General features: G+C 35.1%; 1 protein-coding gene and 1 long non-coding RNA gene across 6 annotated transcripts in view; both read right to left on the reverse strand.

The window, feature by feature from the left end:
* Positions 1-21812, reverse strand: part of USP25 (ubiquitin specific peptidase 25) — a 160853-nt gene that overhangs the window by 16660 nt on the left and 122381 nt on the right. For 3 of the 5 annotated variants that reach the window (XM_005898177.2, XM_070367615.1, XM_070367595.1), the window contains one exon: positions 19862-19957. The exons of the other annotated variants lie outside the window; for them this stretch is intronic. In XM_005898177.2, coding sequence (XP_005898239.2) covers positions 19862-19957 — 96 coding nt within the window. The remainder of the gene's footprint in view (positions 1-19861; positions 19958-21812) is intronic. 5 annotated transcript variants of the gene reach the window in all.
* Positions 1504-5578, reverse strand: LOC138987225 (uncharacterized). The gene is made up of 2 exons (XR_011463663.1): positions 5441-5578; positions 1504-4130 (listed from the first exon to the last, which is right to left on the reverse strand). It is a non-coding gene; the product is annotated as an uncharacterized lncRNA (long non-coding RNA).

The following is a 21812-nucleotide window of genomic DNA, read 5'->3' on the forward strand; positions in this document are numbered from 1 at the left end:
TATATATTTTTTTTTTTTATAAATAGTAAACAGATTTCTATTAGAGAGTTAGATTATCTGTCAGCTTCAAGATGATGTTTACCTCTTGATTTTGCTCTACTTACGATTCTCTGAATTATAATGAGTAAATACCAAACTCATAATTTATAGGTGTTTTATTAAACCAGTAGAGGTAGAATTGCACTTCTAAATTTGTAGAGCAATTTTTCAAACACAAAAATACTAAATTTTATTAGCATAAATTATCAATAAATGTTGTTTATCATTGTTTTATCAACTTCCTTCTTAAAAAGTTTTTTGACTTTCAAAATATACTGCATCATATGTATTCCTTCAAATTTTCAATGAAGTGTTCCATGCTGGTGTATTCAGGAGATCTCTACACAATTTACAGTTAACATTTAACGGGGTCCTACTACTCAGGCTCAACGATACCTATTAGGTCTTATTTCCTGTTACTCCTCTATTTAGATCAAGCTCCACTCCTCACAAATGCACAAGCCTTTGTTTCTTAAGTTCTCTACTTGGAAGACGTCCTTGACCATCTCCCATCAAGCCACATATGATCCATTCAATTAGACTGGTTAAAACTCTTTTTGAAATCTTCTTCCAAATGATTTCTAGTTTGACTTTTTTCTACTTTTCTGAATCATATGATAAAAATACTCTACATGTATTACTTCTTATAGAAGTTACATCTGGGCTTCCCTTGTGGCTCAGTTGGTAAAGAATCCGCCTGTAAGGCAGGAGACCTGGGTTCGATCCTTGGGTTGGGAAGATCCCCTGAAGAAGGGAAAGGCTACCCACTCCAGCATTCGGGCCTGGAGAATTCCATGGACTGTATAGTCCATGGGGTCACAAAGACTCGGACACAACTGAGCGACTTTCACTTTCACAGATTATTTAAAATACCAAATAAACAAATATATAGTATACTCTGGAGGCAGTAAGATCTAAGGTAAGATTAGCTAGAGTAAAATTCAGAAAGCTAAATATATCATTTTATTTTAAAAATTGATAGTGTACTAAGAGATACAAAAAATCTACTTCAAATTCCAGAGGATCAGAATCATATAGGTTATAGTCTTTGACTGTATGTTATATAAGTAGGAATTAAAGGTAACTCCTAAACTAAACACTTAGAAATTTAAAAGTATTCTTCTATAAACTATTATTGGATCAAATGAATCAAAATGATAATAATATTGGGAATATGAAATCTCAAAACCTAAAGGACACAGCCAGATTGGTACAAGGGAAATTTCAGCTGAAGCAACATAAAATAACATTTCAAGAAGCTAGAAAAAGAAAATAAACCAAAATAAAGTAGAAGAAAGAAAATAATGTGGCAATTGGATAAAGACCACAAAAGGCTTTTTCTTTCCAAAAATCTGAATAGAAGACCAAAAAATGGAAGAAAAACAACATTAGAAATCAGGAAGGTGGTAATACCAAAAATACAGGAAAAGGTTTTAAAATTTATAAAAGAATAATACATATAAGTTTATGCCAATAAACTATAACATCTTTATTAAACAGATGATTATCTAGGAAAATATAAGTTACTAGAATTACTTTACAAAGTAATTTACTTTACAAAGCAGAAAAACTGAAGAGACCCAGCAAAGCTACAGATAACTGAAAACGCTGCCTACAATCTATACCCAATAAAGGAATTAGGCTCATTTTGTATTAGAGTTGTGCTGTTATAGCAAATCTTCAAAGACCAGATGACTTCTAGATCTAAACTTCTCCAAACAAAATAAGGGGTGTAAATTTCTTTAATATTATATAAAACTAGTATAATCTGAATATCAAAAATTGACAAATATTTTTAAAAAGGTTAATTTTGCATATGAACATAGATGCCCAGACTGACATCTAATTTTGATAAACTTCCTTGTATACATAAAGAAAATATAAGAAGAGATAGTGTTTACAATGATTTTAAAAAATGATCAATGCTAAGATCCTTCCTTTCCAAGAATTAGGCATTAAGAAGAAATTTGTGCAGAATCTTTAATAGATGCATTTTAAAAAAATGCCTAAATTCCAATACCAATCAGTTTAAAATAAAACTCTTTAACTTTAAATTTAAGAAACTGTCTTTATTTTTAAATCTATAAGAGAGAAGCTATTAAAAACCAACACTACACCTCCTATTTAATAATAAAACACTACAAACAAACATTCACATTAAACTCAGGAACTAAGCAAAGGAGTTTATCACCATTATTTTATTAACTATATTCTGAAAGCCTGAATATATTTCAGAAATGAAATAAGAAAAAAGTATAACAAAAATTATCCTGGTAATGAGATAACTGAGGCTTCTCTGGTATCTCAGTAGTAAAGAATCTGCCCACCAATGCAAGAGACAGGGATTAAATGATCCCTGGGTCAAGAAGATTCCCTACAGTAGGAAACAACTCACTCCAGTATTCTCGCCTGGGGAATCCCATGGACAGAGGAGCCTGGTGGCTACAGTTCACAGGTTTCACAAAAGAGTCAGACAGGACTTAGTGACTAAACAACAAAATGAGATAATTACTAGGAGGCAGTTTACTGAAATAATCAGGAGAATCCACTGGTAAGCTATCAGAAAAAGTAAAGTAATAAAGTAATTTGATACTATATGAATAAATACAAGTAATTAGCTTTCCTACTAGATACTCTACCAATAATTTGTTATTGAGGATAAGTAACTCAATTCACAGAAACAATTTCTACACATCTAAGATTAGATTAAAAAAGAAGGTATAAGACCATGCTGAAGTAAAATAATAAAACCTTACTTAAGGACCTTAGAGGGGCCAAAAAAGTGAAGAGGCATATCTTGTTCCTTTCTGAGAAGACTCAAAATACTGAGAAATATAATTATCCACCTCACTGTAATAATATGAGGTACAATCAAATTCTGAAAGGATTTGAGAATATAGGTGGCAATTAAAAATTATCAAGACAGAAAAAATAAAACCTGACGAACTTTCCATTTATTTATTTAAATTAAACAAGTGAGTTTAAATTCATAAATATTTTGACTGGGCAAATCTACTATGTTATGTTCACTGAATTTTCAATAATATATTTAGTTGGTGCAAAAGTAATTATGGTTTTAGATCCTGAATTTTAAATCATTATTATAACTAGGCTCAAACACATCTTCTATTAATCAAAACAGGAACCACTGCAATCAACACATTTTTGCCAGTGAGAAGTGTTTGTTTACTCCTGTAGGGTAAAAATCCGTGCTTCAGGATTTCACAAACTCTTGGAAAGCATCTTTCGCCTCCTGCTGGTTGTGGAAACATTTTCCCTTCATAAAGTTGAGATGCTTGAAGAAGTGGTACTCAGTTGGCAAAAGGTCTGGTGAATATGGCAGATGAAGCAAAACTTCGTAGCCCAATTTGTTCAACTTCTGAAGCGTTGGCTGTGCATGACACACGGTTGTCATGGAGAACTGGACCCCTTCTATTGATCAATGTGGTCTACAGACGTTGCAGTTTTTGGTGCATCTCATTGATTTGCTGAGCATTCTTCTCAGATGTAATGGTTTCACCAGGATTCAGAAAGTTGAGGTGAATCACAGCAGCAGCAGACCACCAAACAGTGACCACGACCTTTTTTTGATTCAAGTATGGCTTTGGGGAGTGTTTTCGAGCTTCTTCTCAGTCCAGCCACAGAGTTGGTCATTGCAGTTGTCTTATAAAATCTACTTTTCATTACACTTCACAAACTGATTGGAAATGGTTCGTTACTGTTGCAGAGATTAACAAGTGATAACACATCAAAATGAGTTTTTTGACTTGTGGTCAGTTCATAAGGCACCGCTTATTGAGCTTTTTCACCTTTCCAATTTGCTTCAAATGCCGAACGACCATAGAATGATTGATGTTGTGCTCTTGGGCAATTTCTTGTGTAGCTGTAACAGGATCAGCTTCAGTGATGGCTCTCACTTGGTCACTGTCAACAACCAATGGCTGGCCACTGCATTCCTCGTCTTCAAGGCTCTCATCTCCTAGACAAAACTTCTTGAACCACCACCACACTGTACATTTGTCAGCAGTTTCCAGGCCAAATGCATTGTTGATGTTGCGAGTTGTCTCCACTGCTTTATGACCCATTTTGAACTTGAACAAGAAAATAGTTAAAATTTGCTTTTTGTCTAATATCATTTCTATAGACTAAAGTACATATAAAATAAACAGTAAGTAATGTCACTAACAAATAACATAAAGCAAGAAATGTGCATTAAAATGATGTACAACATAGTCACATTTAAGAATGTACATCAAATTGCAAAGTTCAACAATGCAAAACTGCAACTACTTTTGCACCAACCTAATATGTATAAGAATATTCTCAAAAATACTGGAAATGATCCTAATACCCAGCATCAAAAACAGTAATATGGCATTTAATAATAGTTACAATTTGTGAGCATTCTTTATGTGATAGACACTGTCCAGTGATGTCTAACATGGATTATCTCATTTAATTCTCAAGATAACTTCTCATTTATAAATTGAAAAACTGGCTGTGATAATTTCAGTAATTTGCCTAAAATCACACAATTATTAAGTGATAAAGCTAGGATTTAAATCCAGGCATCTGATCATAAAGCCTTTGCCAGTAACAGCTCATGTGGGACAGAGCTTCCTAACTTAAGCCATGAGTAAGTTATAAGGATTGAGATACTAATCCAATCAGATTTTATGGTGGCCAGATCCATAACTAGATTCATCCTTGTTTGTCATAACAAGGAGAAAATTAGAAAGCCCTGCTCTAAAAAAGTGTTTAAATAAACTTTGGTAAGTTCAACAGGAAATAAAATGCACCTATGAAAAATCTACAAATCATGACGTGACTAAATCATCCACCACATTACATGAAAAAGAATGAGAGAAAAAGACTGAAAGAAGAAACTTCTATTTTTATTTAAATTATAACATATGGATGAGTACTGAATATCAGTCTTATTTATTTAGAAGCATATATGAGAAATAAGAGATTAATTGGGGAGAGAGGTTAATTGTGGAGTGGAAATTAAAAACTGAGAGAGAGATAGGCTGAGAACAAGGTGGCAGAGGAGTAGGTGGACGTGGAGTACATCTCTCTCCATGGATACATCAGGAGTACACCTTCAGACACAGAGGTGCATGCGGAACACCAGCTGAGAGAGGACAGGAATGTCTGATGAGTGGAAAGGAATATATAGAACCACGCAAAACTCGGTAGGATGAAGGAACTAGGGGGAAAAATAGGAATGTTAGTAGGACACTAACTACTGGGTGGGGGAATTGAAGCAGGGGTCCGATCCCCACATCGGGGCAATCATCTGAGTGATAGGAGAAACATTTTAGAATGAGAGTGAAACAGCTGATCTGTGGCAGCCTAAATGGAATGAGAATCAGACAGTCTTTGCCGCAGCCATACATACCCAGGACAGTGATGTAGATCCCCTGGAAGGTGCAGCGTAGCAGCAGGGAGCTGGAGTTTAGGGATTGTGGAGCAATCCCAGGGAGAGGGCTGCTGTTGACTGCGGAGACACGGGCAGAGGGGATGTGAGGGAGGAGACTGTGGGGGGAAATGCCTGTGGAGGAAAGTCGGGCAGCGATGGAAGCAAGGCAATACTGCTGAGTCACACGTAGGGGGTGGAGCCATCACCACAGCCTCTTTCTCCCCACATGCCAGCACTGGCAGCTGAACAATACAGAGGGTGAGCCATCAAACGCCTGACACACTGAACTACAGAGCAGGACCCCACCCAGGGTGCCCCTCTAAGTGCCAGATGCACTGATTTACAGAGTAGGACCCCAGCCGGGGGGCCCCTCTATGGGCCTGACAGAGAAGGACCCCAGGCTAGGGAGCCCTCTAAGTGCCTGAATGGGCGGAGCTGTGGAGAAAGACTGGCCAAAGAGGTATTCTGATTGCCAGCTACAAGAGGCTTGAAAAAAGACTCTGATAGGGCCATAACTCCTGCGGAGGAGGCAGTTTATGTCCCTGTACACTTGGCACTGCCAGGGTCCCTGCAAGCCAAGCAGCTGTGCCACCTTCATGTTCAACTCTCACTGGGGCAGAGCTGCCACAGGCAAAAAAAAGTCTTGCATCTATGTGCACAAGGTCGCTTTGGTAGTGTCCGACTCTTTGCGATCCTGTAGACTGTGGCCTGCCAGTCTTCTCTGTCAGGGAGGGGGGAATTCTACAGGCAAGAATATTGGAGCGTATTGGCCAGTACTGGTTGCCATACCCTTCTAGAGCACTATATTTCCTGCTGCCCTAGCCTCCAACTCCCCTGAGTACCTGGTGCTGCCAGAACCCCTGCAAACCAAGCAGCTGCACCACCTCCACATCTGGCCTTCACAGAGGCAAACCCAAGTCCTCCAGGGCAGCCTCAAGAGCAAACCCCAGTGGACAACCCACATGCAGAGGTGTAAATAAAACCACAGTTGAAACCCAGGAGCAATGTGACTAAGGAAGAAGACTCAAAATCTTCCCACCAGCTGTACAAGATGCAGATGAAATTTACACGATCAACTAGGCTGACTCTGCGTCTATGGAATACATAAAACATCATTGAGAGCTCCTACAAAATAAAACACACTAGTTCTGATAGCTGTGGAAATTGGAGGCAAGAACACACAGGAGTAGGACCAGATTAGAATCTGAGCTGGCCCCACAACAAGTCCAGATATCACAGTGTTGGAGGGTATTCTAGCGAGGTGAGGTTTACTATGTCTCCCAGTGAGGGAAAGGACTCTGACAGCAGTGACTCACAAAAAACATTTATTATTCTTATGTTTTGACTTGTTCTGTATATTCTTTTGAATTCCCCCCATCCCACTGTTGTAGTTGTCGATTTTATTGGCACTACAAAATCTAATTAAGCTTTTGAGGTTTTTTCTTTTTTTTCTCACATTTTTTTATTGTTGTTATAAACCTCTGCCTCTACATTGGGCTTTTGCAGTTTTGGGAGCTTTTCTTTTTTTTTTTTTTTTTTTTTAAACCTATTATTATTTTTTCTATTAAACCTATTACTATTATTATACATTTATTCTTTTGTTTGCCTTTCCTACTGTTCTTTTCCAATGCAGTTAACCTTTAATGTACATAAAACTTCATCTACTTAAATTTTCATATCTATCCTTTTTTTCTTTTCTTTCTTCCTTTTCCTCTCAACATATTTGTTAGTTTTATTTTCATTGCTTTATTCCCCAATTGGCACCTTGCTTTAGTTTTGTTTTCCAGTGTGTGCTTTAGTTTTGTTCTGGTAGATATAATTTTTGGTTTCCTTTGTTTGCCAAGTCAATATATTGTACTTTATTTTTGTTGGACTGGTTTGATTTTGCTTATGGGTGTATATGTACATGTGTATATTCAGTCGCACTTTTTATTGTTGTTATAAACCTCTGCATTTACATTGGGTTTTTGCCATTCTGTGGAGTTTTCCTTTTTCCTTCCATTTTTTCCTCTTCTCTTTTTTTCTCTCTTTTATAATTTTAACTTTTACTTTTTTAAAACCTATTATATATTTTTTTACATTATTGCCTTTGTTTGCCTTTCCTACTGATCTTTTCCCCTTGCAGTTAATTTTTAATGTATATAATAAATCTTCTTCATCTATCTCTATTTAACACTGCATATATATTTTTTCTTTTCTTTCCTTTCCTCTCAACATATTTGTCAGTTTTGTTTTCATTGCTTTATTCCCCACTTGGCACTTTGCTTTAGTTTTGTTTTCCAGTTTGTGCTTTAGTTTTGTTCTTAACTGGTAAATATAATTTTTTATTTCCTTTGTTTGCCAGGTCAATCTATTGTACTTTATTTATGTTGGACTGTTTTGACTTTGCTCATGGGTGTATATGTGTATATTCCATTATTTTCATTATTATTTGCCTAACTTTGTAACTGCCATTTGGGGTTCATCTTTGTTTTCTCATTTTTTGATAGTTGTTTTAATCTCACTTAATGCCACAAGCCACTTGTGGAATCTTCCTGACCAGAGAACACGCCCTGAGCCTTTGGAGTGGAACACTGACTCCAAGACCCCAGACTACCAGAGAACTAACCCTAGGGAGTGTCAAATAGTGAGAACTCACTCAAAGAAAACCACTTGAATACAAGACTCAGCATCACCCAACCACCAGTAGCAACCTGTGCAGGATGCCTCATCTGAACAACAAACAAAACAAAAATGCAAACCCAATCATCAGCAGACAGGATTACCACCTCACTCAGTTTTGCCCATTAGAGGAAAAACAGACAAACAAACCAACACAGCACAAATATCACCCTACATGAAGTTTACACAACTTAGGAGCAAAGAAACCAAAAGGAAGAATTCAACCTTGAGGCCTGGGAGAAGGAGACCTCAAACACAGTAAGTTTAAAAAAAAAAAAGAAAATGAAAAGGTAGAGAAATACTACACAAATGAAGGAACAAACCAGAAACACAGAAGTCCAAATAAATGAAGAGGAACTAGGCAAACTACCTGAAAAAGAATTCAGAATAATGATAGTAAAGATGATCAAAAACCTTGAAAACAAAATGGAGAAAATACAAGAACCAATTAACAAAGGCCTAGAAGAATTAACCTGACCTGCCTCTTGAGAAACCTATATGCAGGTCAGGAAGCAACAGTTAGAACTGGACATGGAACAACAGACTGGTTCCAAATAGGAAAAGGAGTTCGTCAAGGCTGTGTATTGTCACCCTATTATTTAACTTATATGCAGAGTACATCATGATAAACATTGGGCTGGAAGAAGCGCAAGCTGGAATCAAGACTGCCGGGAGAAATATCAATAACCTCAGATATGCAGATGACACCACCCTTATGGCAGAAAGTGAGGAGGAACTAAAAAGCCTCTTGATGAAAGTGAAAGAGGGGAGTGTAAAAGTTGTCTTAAAGCTCAACATTCAGAAAACGAAGATCATGGCATCTGGTCCCATCACTTCATGGGAAATAGATGGGGAAACAGTGGAAACAGCATCAGACTTTATTTTGGGGGGCTCCAAAATCACTGCAGATGGTGATTGCAGCCACGGAATTAAAAGACGCTTACTCCTTGGAAGGAAAGTTATGACCAACCTAGATAGCATATTGAAAAGCAGAGACACTACTTTGCCAACAAAGGTCCATCTACTCAAGGCTATGGTTTTTCCAGTGGTCATGTATGGATGTGAGAGTTGGACTGTGAAGAAAGCTGAGCACCGAAGAATTGAAGCTTTTGAATTGTGGTGTTGCAGAAGACTCTTGAGAGTCCCTTGGAGTGCAAGGAGATCCAACCAGTCCATCCTAAAGGAGATCAGTCCTGGGTGTTCACTGGAAGGACTGATGCTAAAGCTGAAACTCCAATACTTTGGCCACCTCATGCGAAGAGGTGACTCATTGGAAAAGACTCTAATGCTGGGAGGGATTGGGGGCAGGAGGAGAAGGGGACGACAGAGGATGAGATGGCTGGATGGCATCACCGACTTGATGGACATGAATTTGAGTGAACTCCGGGAGTTGGTGATGGACAAGGAGGCCTGGTGTGCTGCAATTCATGGGGTCATAAAGAGTCGGACAAGACTGAGTGACTAAACTGAAACTGAGAAGAATTAAAGAATAATTATACAAATAACACTGTTACTTAAATTTAAAATACTCTAGAAGGACTCAATAGCAGAATATCTGAAGCAGAACGAATTAGTGAGCTGGAAGATAAAATGGTAGAAATAACTTCTGAAGAGCAGAATAAAGTAAAAAGAATGAAAAGAACTGAGGATACTCTCAGAGACCTCTGGGACAATATCAAATGCACCAACATTCAAATTGTAGGGGTCCCAGAAGAAGAAGAGAAAAAGAAAGGGTATGAGAAAAATTTTGAAGAATTATAGTTGAAAATTTCCCCAACATGGAAAAGGAAGTAGTCAATCAAGTCCAAGAGGCAAAAGAGCCCCATACAGTATAAACCCACGGAGAAACACACCAAGACACATATTAATCAAACTAACAAAGACTAAACACAAAGAAAGAATATTAAAAGCAGCAAGGGAGAAGCAACAACTAACATACAAGGGAAACTCCATACGCTTAGCAGCTGATCCTTCAGAAAAAACTCTGTAGGCCAGAAGGGAATGGCAGGATGTATTTAAAGTACTGAAAGGGAAAAATCTACAACCAAGATTACTGTACCTGGCAAGGATCTCATTAAAAATTGATGGAGAAATGAAAAGCTTTTCAGACAAGCAGAAATTAAGATAATTCAGTACCACCAAGCCATCTTTACAACAAATGTTAAAGGGACTAATATAGTCAAGAAATACAAGAGAAGAAAAAGATCTACAAAATCAACCCCAAACAAATAAGAAAATGGTAATAGGAACATATACATCAATAATTACTTTAAATGTAAATGGATTAAATGCTCCAACCAAAAGACACAGACTGGCTGAATGGATACAAAAACAAGACCCATATACATGCTGTCTACAAGAAACCCACTTCAGATCTAAAGACAAAAAGTGGGAGGATGGAAAACTACATTCCATGCAAATAGGAAGCAAAAGAAAGCTGAAGTAGCAATCCTCATAACAGACAAAATAGATCTTAAAGAATATTACAAGAGATAAGGAAGGACACTACATAATCATCAAGGGACCAATCCAAGAAGACATAACAATTGTAAATATATATGCACACAACATAGGAGCACCTCAATACTTAAGACAAACACTAACAGATATAAAAGGAGAAACTGACAGTAACACAATAACAGTTGGAGATGTTAACACCTCACTCACACCAATGGACAGATCATCAAAACAGAAAATTAACAAGAAAACACAAGTTTTAAATGATACATTAGATGAGATGGATCTCATTGATATTTTCAGGACATTACATCCAAATGTAGAAGAATACACCTCTTCTCAAGTGCACATGGAACAATCTCCAGGACAGACCACATCTTGGGTCACAAATCAAATTTTAAAGAATTGAAATCGTATCAGGCATCTTCTCTAACCACAACACTATGAGACTAGATATCAATTACCAGAAAAAAACTGTAAGAAACACAAACACATGGAGATTAAAAAACGCACTTCTAAATAACCAACAGGTTACTGAAGAAATCAAAAGGGAAATCAAAAAATTTCTAGAAGCAAATGACAATGAAAACACAACAACCCCAAACCTATGGGGTACAGCAAAAGCAGTCCTAAGAAGGAAGTTTATAGCAATACAATCCTACCTCAAGTAGTATGAAAAAATTCGAACAGACAACCTAACTTTATACCTAAAACAAGTGGAAAAAGAAGAACAAAAAAACCCAAAGATTAATAGAAGGAAAGAAATCATAAAGATCCAAGCAGAAATAAGTGAAAAAGAAATGAAAGAAACAATAGTAAAGATTAATAAAACTAAAGGTTGGTTCTTTGAGAAGACAAACAAAATTGACAAACCTTTACCCAGATTCATCAAGAAAAAAAGAGAGAATAATCAAATCAACAAAATGAGAAATGTAAAAGGAGAGGTTACAACAGACAATGCAGAAATATAAAGGATTATAAAAGACTATTATGAACAACTATATGGCAATAAAATGGATAACCTGGAAGATATGGACAGATTCTTAGAAAAGTTCAGTCTTCCAAGACTGAACCAGGAAGAAATAGAAATTATGTACAACCCAAATGGAAGCTGTGATCAAAAATCTCCCAAAAACAAAAGCCCAGGGCCAGATGGCTTCATAGGAGAATTCTATCAAACACTTAGAGAAGAGCTAATACCTATTCTTCTAAAACTCTTTCAAAAATCTGCAGAGGAAGGAACACTTCCAAACTAATTCTATGAGGCCACCATCACCCTGACACCAAAACCAGACAAAGACAACACAAAAAAAGAAAACTATAGGCCAACATCACTGATGAACATAGATGCAAAAATCCTCAACAAAATTTTAGCAAACTGAATTCAGTGACACATCAAAAAGCTCCCACACCAATGATTAAGCTCGGTTTATTCCAGGGATGCAAGGATTCTTCAATATACACAAATCAATCAATGTGATACACCATATTAACAAAATGAAAGATCAAAACCATATGATAATCTCAATAAATGTAGAAAAAGCCTTTGACAAAATTCAGCACCCATTTATGATGAAAACTCAAAAAAATGGGCACAGAAGGAACCTACCTCAACATAGTAAAGGCTATGTATGATAAGCCTACAGCAAACATTACTCTCAATGGTGAAAAACTGAAAACATACCCCCTAAGATCAGGAACAAGACCAGGGTGTCCACTGTCAGCACTATTTTTCAACATAGTTCTGGAAGTCCTAGCTATAGCAATCAGAGAAGAAAAAGAAATAAAAGGAATCCATATCAGGAAAGAAAAAGCAAACCTCTCACTATTTGCAGATGACATGATTCTGTACATAGAAAACCCTAAAGATAGTATCAGAAAATTACTAGAGCTAATCAGTGAATTTAGCAAAGTTGCAGGATACAAAATCAATACACAGAAATCACTTGCCTTTCTATATACTAACAATGAAAAATCAAAAAGAGAAGTTAAGGAATCAATCCCACTCACCACTGCAACAAAAAGAATTAAATATCTAGGAATAAACTTACCTAAAAAGACAAAAGAACTGTACACAGAAAATTATAAGGGACTGATGAAAGAAATCAAAGATGACATAAACCTATGGAGAGATATTCCATGTTCCTGGGTAGGAAGAATCAATATTGTGAAAATGACTATACTACCAAATGCAATCTACAGATTCAATGTGATCCCTATCAAATTACCAATGGCATTTTTCCCAGAACTAGAACAAAAAATTTCACAATTCATATGGAAACACAAAAGATCCTGAACAGCCAAAGCAGTCTTGAGAAAGAAGAATGGAGCTGGGAGGAATCAACCTTCCTGAATTCAGATTATACTACAAAGTTACCATCATCAAGACAGTATGGTACTGGCACAAAAACAGAAATATAGATCAATGAAACAAGATAGAAAGCCCATAAATAAACCCATGCACCTATGGGTACCTTATGTTTGACAAAGGAGGCAAGAATATACAATGGGGCAAGGACAGCCTCTCCAATAAACGGGGCTGGGAAAACTGGAGAGCTACATGTAAAAGAATGAAATTAGAACACTATCTAACACCATACACAAAAATAAACTCAAAATGGATTAAAGACCTAAATGTAAGACCAGAGACTATAAAACTCTTAGAGGAAAACATAGGCAGAACACTCAAAAACATATCAAAGCAAGATCCTCTATGACCCACCTCCTAGAGTAATGGAAATATAAACAAAAGTGAAGAAGTGGGACCTGATTAAACTTAAAAGCTTTTGCGCAGCAAAGGAAACTATAAGCAATGTGAAAAGACAACCCTCAGAATGGGAGAAAATAGTAGCAAATGAAACAACTGACAAAGGATTAATTTCCAAAATATAGAAGCAGCTCATATAACTCAATGCCTGAAAAACAAACAACCCAATCAAAAAGTGGGAAAAAGACCTAAACAGATATTTCTCCAAAGAAGACCACAAATGGCTAACAAACACATGAAAAGATGCTCAATGTTGCTCATTTTTAGAGAAATGCAAATAAAAACCATAATGAGATATCACCGCACAACCGGTCAGAATGGCCATCATCAAAAAATCTACAAACAATAAATGCTGGAGAGGGTGTGGAGAAAAGGGAACGCTCTTGCTCTGTTGGTGGGAATGTAAATTGATACAGCCACTATGGAAGACACTATGGAGATTCCTTAAAAAACTAGGAATAAAACCACCATATGACCCAGCAATTCTACTCCTAGGCATATACCCTAGGAAACCAAAATGGAAAAAGACACATGTATCCCATTGTTCACTGCAGCATTATTTACAATAGCTAGAACATGGAAGCAACCTAGATGCCCATTGACAGATGACTGGATAAAAAAGTTGCGGTACATATACACAAATGGAATATTACTCAGCATTTGAGTCAGTTCTGATGAGGCGGATGAACCTAGAACCTATTATACTGAGTGAAGTGAGTCACAGAGAGAAAGATAAATATTGTATTCTAATGCACATATACAGAATCTAAAAAACTGGTACTGAAGAATTTATTTACAGGGCATTAATGGAGAAACAGACATAGAGAATAGATTCATGGACATGGGGAGAGGGGAGGAGAGGGTGAGATGTATGAAAACAGAAATGTGGAAGCTTACATTACCATATGTAAAATAGATAGCCAAGGGGAATTTGCTGTATGGCTCAGGAAACTCAAATGGGGCTCTGTATGAACTTAGAGGGTTGGGATGAGGAGGGAGATGGGAGGGAGGTTCAAAAGAGAAGGGATATATGTATAACTATGGCTGATTCATGTTGAGGTTTGACAGAAAACAAAATTCTGTAAAGCAATTATCCTTCAATAAAAAAAGAAAAAGATAAAAAGTGAGAGAGAAATGTTTACATTCTATGTTTTGATATATGTATATTTTACTAGTTTAAACATCACTTTCTCTAAGAAGTCCTCTTGATAACATTTCTGATTTTCCGTTAAATGTTCTTCCATGTCAAAATGCTACTTATCATACTGATTATAACTCTAATTAGTATTTACTTTCCCCTAGAAAATAAACTTCATTAAGGCAGAAACTTAGTCCATCATTTCCCTGGCTATATTCACTAGTATGCTGATATAAATACTGTGATATAAGCACATAATAAATACATTTTGAATATGCCCATCAACAGAATGGGACAAAAATAGTGTAGTTATACAATGGAATACCATTAAGAGAATGAACAAATTCTAACTATATCCAATAATACATATGAAGTTCCAAACATATTCTTGAGTAAAAGCAGCCAGACATAATGGACCTACAGTAAAAGACTCCAGGTATATAAAGTTCAACAAGAAAACTTACTTACATTGTTAGAAGTTCAGATAACATATACTTTTGGATAGGGGAAGAGTGTAGTTCACATGAAGGATAAACAAGGGTAGTTTCTGGAGTATTATAATGTTCTATTTCTTGACCTGATAGGTAGTTACATGAATATGTGTACTCTGTGATAATTTACTGAGCTGTAAACTCATGAACTGTGTACTTTTCAGCAAGTTTTATAGTTTAGTAAATATATTTTCATAACTACTTAATAAACAGAGAAGTAATTAATAACAGGAATTTAAAAAGAAAAAGCAAACTGATAAAGTTATATCAACTGGGAACAATCGTTATGAGGCAATGAAACAACCAGTAAGGAAAAAAAGTTTCATAATATAGTAGTGTTACTGCTTCATTAAAATCCTAAGGGCACTTTAATATGTATAAACAAAAAAAAATACATAAAAGAAAATTTAATATATCTGAAATTGAATGAAAAAAATAATACTAATCCAATGATTTTAATTATGACATGACCCCTCCCACTCCCACGCCCACACATACACATACAAGTAACTAGTACTTTGAGAATATTATTCCATTCCTTTCCTTCTGGCTTTTATTTTTTCTTGCTTATCATAGTAGCCTTGTATTGCCTTTCTCTGGATGTTGTTTTTACAGAAACTTCTGTCTTTAAGCCACTATGATTTGGGGGCTTTCTGTTAACAGTTGAAACCAATCATAACAAAGTCATCTTGGGAGAAGGACTTACCTAAGTATCTTTTCTCACTTATTTTTTCAGATCTGCCTGCCTATTAACTCTTTAGTATTCGGTTTATAAAGGCAGACCCCCCAATGTGGGAGGGCCTGTGGTTGAAATAGTAACTGTGACTGACCGGATTGCTAACCCTTCCTAATATAGAAGTTAAGCCTTATCAAGGCCACTTACCCAGCGAGATGTAAGTTTCATTGACCAACTGATCTTTTTATCAGTAACAAAGCTAACATTTTCATCACATGGTTTTTAAAGTAGCAAACATATATAACATTTAAAAATTGTTTTAATTATAATACATAAGGAAATCTATATTTAGAAGTACTTAAATATGCACAGTTGAAAAACATCTTCTCACAGCAAAAAAGCTAATACAAAATAAATCCAACAAAGATTTTTCTTTAGTACTGTGATAGGACAATAAATATTAAAAAAGAAAAAAAAAAAAAAACCTTTACCTTAATTTATCATAAACCAAGCATAAAGAAAGAAAATTAAAACTATACTATATCTGATTTAGGGAACATAGGAAGACAGAAGCAATCGTCATATGTTAGATTATGTGCTATATACATATTTTGTGATTTAACACTGAATGTCAGTAATGATTAGAATAAAATGTCAAGAATGTATAGAACAATTAAACATATCAATTGTTGTAAAAGGAATAAAAAACTCTGTCAAAAGATCTACAGCCAAAAAAAGAGGCCAAGCTAATACGGTTATATTATTGGTGAGTTCTAGTTTACTTTTAAGAACAGTTAATTCTTATGTAAATTACACTAGAGTTAAAGAAAACAGGATAGTAAAGGAATTTAACAAGTATAACTGCAAACCTGGGAAGACAGCCCCCAAATAAAAACATATAGCAATTTTTTATTTAATATAGAATGCAGAAAGCCCAGATAAAATGCTAAGGTAAATAGGGTATTTTTGAATTTATAAAATAAAAACTTATTAAGAACAATGTTTTAAGAAAAATTATAGAAAATTTATAATACTTTTGTTGAAGATGACTTTTTGCATAGCAATGAAACTCCAGAATTCAGAAAAGAGAGGAAAGATAGTATAGATACCACAGTATTTTAAAACTGCTTTATAGAAAAAGTTACCATAGACTAAATTCAAACAGAAATGGCAAATGGGGAAAAAACATATGACATACGTCCAAAGAGAGGGTAATATATAATAAATGAGAGTACATCTATACCATAGAATACTAAATGCAGGTGGTATAGATAATGTGGTAGATATATTGGCTTAAGAATACTTACAATATGTTTCTGAGTTATAAAATATGAATAATTATAATATAATATGAATAGTAAAAGTTAAAAAAATTCTCTATGCATGTCTTTACAAACAAAATAAAAATGTCAGAAAGGCTATACAAATGTTAGAAGTAGTTACAACAGGGCAGCAGGAGAGACAGTTGTTATTAGTTTTATTTGAGACACCATTATTATTGCCGAATGACTGCATTTGTATATGTTATTTTTGTTATTTTAGAACATGTTTTCTCAAATTTTATACTATCAGCCAGAATTTTTGAAATGCTAATCATTTATCTATTCTAAAAATATACATTAATTATAAACATATTCCTATTTTTATCTATTTATATATAACATATATTATAAATCTTATATAAATATAATTTATATTACAAATATCATATATATTATATATTCTATTTATATTATAATTATATATATTTGTATATTCCTATAGTTATATATATATTGTATATAAATATATATATTTTAGATATAAGCATATTCCTATATTATGTATGTATGTAAAACATACATATTCCTCAATTACAGATAGATGGAAATGTACAGAAATAATAAACTTTAGAGATTTTCTGCTGCATCAGAATCAGCAGGTATATTTAAACACAAATATATGAGATACAGAAAACACACAAAGAACAAGATGCAAAGGCCATCCTGAAAGTGACAGCTAAAGAAGATCTCAAGATACTAGTTACATATGAAGAAGAGTGGAAAACCAATGCAGACTGGAGCAGGTCATAAAGCTCCAGAATAGACTTCTACAAAAAAACCAAAACAACAGCAACAACAAAAACACACACAAAAGAACTAATGAAGAACAGAACAAAAAACTAAGCAAACAACAACAAAAGCCAGCTAATTCCAAAGAAAATGACAACTGAGGGGGGAAAAAGTAAAATAATAATGTTTATGACTTAGTTCAACCCTAAGTAGCACGCAAAAAACAGTACAAGCTGAGAATTCTGATTTAATCAAATGACAAAATTCTGTGTGTTGATGTAGGGATAAAAATTGTACATGTTAATGTGTGTATATGGGGCAGGAGAATAAAGAGAGCTTGTCAATCACATCCCATGGTCGGGAATTCAACAGGAAATAGGTAAACTAAGAATCACAAAATCACAGGCATCCTTCTTAAAGATTTAAAACCAGAAGGATTTGATGAAATAATTGAAAAGTGTTATCACTGATTGGGGGTGGGGGGACATGGTGTAATTACTGTTGTTTATGGTAGGTATTATTAGTTGACTCTTTGAAAGTATCCATGTATTAATAAAAGTGAAGCTTCCAGTTCAATATAAAGATACCCAAAGTTGACCAAAAATGACAATGGTAGTGTAAATGACAGATAACTCTTCCACAAAGTAGATGAACACTTTAGAAGACATGTATTTAGTGATTTTTAAGAAGAGAAATGTAGATTACCTGGGGATAAGGGTAGAATTTTTAAACATAAAAGTTGTTTTTCTTTTTTTTTATGGTAAAGTAGTTTTCAAACTCTCTCATGGGATCATAACAGAGTGAACAACTCATCTTGGGACTAGTTTGCCAGAACTTTCATTATTTAGCATCTAAAGTCCTGTATCCCAGGAAATCCTTTGGTCCCAGGCATACCAGGATGCTTGATCACTCTAATTCTAACCAGTTTAAAGTGTTTTCTGATCTAAGTCTACTACTGCCAAGGCCTTTGTTTGTACTATATACTGAAAGAAATACTAAAAAGAAGTTTCATAAAGATGGAGTTGAAAGGTGGTAGAGTATAGAAAAGGGAAATTTTTCAATTGTAAATGTCAAGAAAGGGAATATATAACTTACATGGCTTGCTGACATAAACTATACCTCAATAAAGTTTTTTTTTTTTTTTTTGGTAAATAACAAACATTAAAGGGGAAGGAGGAGTGAAAAAAAAAGTGATTATTTTTGGTTAACCTAAAGAAAGTTGGGCTTTGCTGATAGCTCAGTTGGTTAAGAATCCACCTGCAATGCAGGAGACCCCCAGGAAGATCTGCTGGAGAAGGGATAGGCTACCCACTCCAGTGTTCTTGGGCTTCCCTTGTAGCTCAGCTGGTAAAGAATCCACCTGCAATGTGGGAGATCTGGGTTCAATCCCTGGGTTGGGAAGATCCCCTGGAGAAGCGATAGGCTACCCATTCAAATATTCTGGCCTGGAGAATTCCATGGACAGTATAGTCCATGGGGTTGCAAAGAGTTGGACACAAGTAAGTGACTTTCACTAAAGAAAGTGAAAACCAAATGGAGTGTTTTCATCTTTCAAATATATAAGAACAAATAATACTGTTATCAAATCATTGTTAAGATCTGGTATAAGAGGGAAGAAAGATCTAGTCACAGAATAATGCATCAGCTTGATTGTTGCATATTTTGAAATAACTAAGATATTAAAATTAATTATGAGGAACATAATTAAGAAACATAAGATAATGAATGAATTTTAGAAATAACTAAATGAAGAAAGCAATTTAGTATGAAATGATAATAAAATCAAAGCCATACTGACTAATAATATTACTAGAGAAGAAAAAAAAAATATTACCAGAAGCAAATAACTCAGTTCCTACTTTTGCTCATCAATACCCTGTATTTGCTTCAGATATATATACAATTCAAACTCCTGCTAACAAACCAGAGGTGTACTATTAGGGTAACTTGGGTAAAATGTTTTGCTTTTGTTGAAGTATCTGAATTAAAAAAATAATCAGTCTTAGATTCACATATAAAAGAAACCCCCAGAACATTAGGTGGTCATGGCTAAGATAGGAAAAGAGAAATTACATAGGAAAACAAATTTAATTCAAGGAAATGAAACATTTTAAGAAGTTCACTTAAAAAAGTAAATAAAATAAAAATGTTCATTGTACCTTAAAGAACCCTGCTTCAGGGCCACACCTGTCATACACACTCCGGGATTTACCTATGGCCATGATAATACCTTGCATGTTCGGTGTCATCATGATCTGCCATAAGGGATTTAAAGTAAGAACTTTTGAATGGTTATCATAGAGAGAAAAAAAAATCACAAAAACAAAATAATTCCTTTACATGCAAGTTGAAAGTTCTTTGTTTTTTACTATAAATCAAACACTGCACTTTTTTTGGGTAGCAAATGTGATCTGATATGCAGGTAAGTATCTCTCAAAATCTGCCATACAGGGCCACAGCTAGCTGGCACGGTGCCTTTGTGCGTAGTGCAAAAAGGCACCCCACCCCATCTGCACTGAAGAATTTTTTAGAAGGCAACACCTTCTTGACAATTTAGAAAAATGTGCTGCTCTGTAAGAGAACCATTTAGAAAAATCAATGTTCTTTTTATTTAAAAACATGCTTCTTCTTTAAGGCTTGAGGAGCTCAGCATTAGCTAAATTCCAGCTCCACTCTGCCAGCAGGCCAGGTACACCTGTTTGTACAACCATATAATCTAAACATCTAAGCAGCAGCCCTGTATCCATATGACTTATTTTTAAGAATTACAAGGCACATGCACTGCTAAACTATCACTCCAATGAATTAAAACACAAACACACACACAAAACACAAAACTCTGCCAATAGCATAAGCACTTGCACAAATGAATGTTAAATAATTAATCACAATTCTATTTTATAAATGCCAGAAGGCTCACCCTAAAACAAGCACTAAGATGCTTGATCAACAAACTAACATTATAAAAATATTTCTAATACAACATGCCAGTTTCCATAATCTTCAAGTACCACCATCATGGAAATGGTTGAACAGAAAAATGTACTGCTGTTAAGTATTAAATATTTAAGTATTTCATTTTCACAATAGTTTATTTTGTATAATGGATTTGAGCATCTGCAGATTTTGGTATCTGCTGGGGTCAGGGAGGGTCCTGGAACCAATCCCCCCAGATACTGAGGAATGACTGTATTAAGTGTTTATATTTTAAAATATCTGAAAAATGAAAATCTCAAGATACTATGAAGCTATAATATTGGAGCAATCAAGAGACTGCATCCATTACCTCTGATTCACTAAAACTACTGCCCACAGCATATTTTGGATCACACACAGATAGTTGCAATGTATCTAACTATCTGCTTCAGAAAATCCTTCTGATCAGTTCCTAACTCACAAATCTGTTTCTCGGTCTCTTTACGGCCCATGCTTTCTTACAGTGGCACAGTAATAGTAATGTCTTTATGACACCTCTGATTGTGGTGATTAACTCATGAAAGTGAAGTGACTCATACAAGAGTTTAATTATAATGTTGAAGTCAGTCTGAAAAAAAGTTACTTGGAAAAAAAACTTATATACATTCAGCTCTCATCCATGCCAGTAATAACAAAAATGTTAGATTTCAGGATCTGTCTTCTCTGTTGTTACTATTCAGAAACAGCTTTACTGGCTTCTTTCAAATATGGAAAAGATGAAAATCGAAGAGTGTTAAGAAAAAAGTGGTAAAGGGGGGAAAAATCTGATGGGATCAAGACAATAGCAATTTTCATCTGGATTCCCAAGAACCGTATGACAGGAAGCAAAAGTGACTCCATAATGTTAGAAAACTAAGTAGATGAAAATTAACAGTGGAGTGATAAGAAGAGGTAAGATGAGGTGCCCAGTGTACAAAACACTGGTAGGTATTTAGCAATGCTGATGCATTATTCCGTTCAGTCACACAGAGGCTGGGGAAAAAACAAAACCAACCCCAGTCTGCTATGTTGCAGGCAGTCTCCTGCACTGCAGGCGAATTCTTTACTAACTGACCCTCCAGGGAAACCTATATATTTACTAATATACACCAAATCAGACTGTAGGATCTTCTGGCAGGAAATAGTGGGCAAAGT

This window comes from Bos mutus, chromosome 1, assembly GCF_027580195.1.
Source record: "Bos mutus isolate GX-2022 chromosome 1, NWIPB_WYAK_1.1, whole genome shotgun sequence".
NCBI lineage: Eukaryota > Metazoa > Chordata > Mammalia > Artiodactyla > Bovidae > Bos > Bos mutus.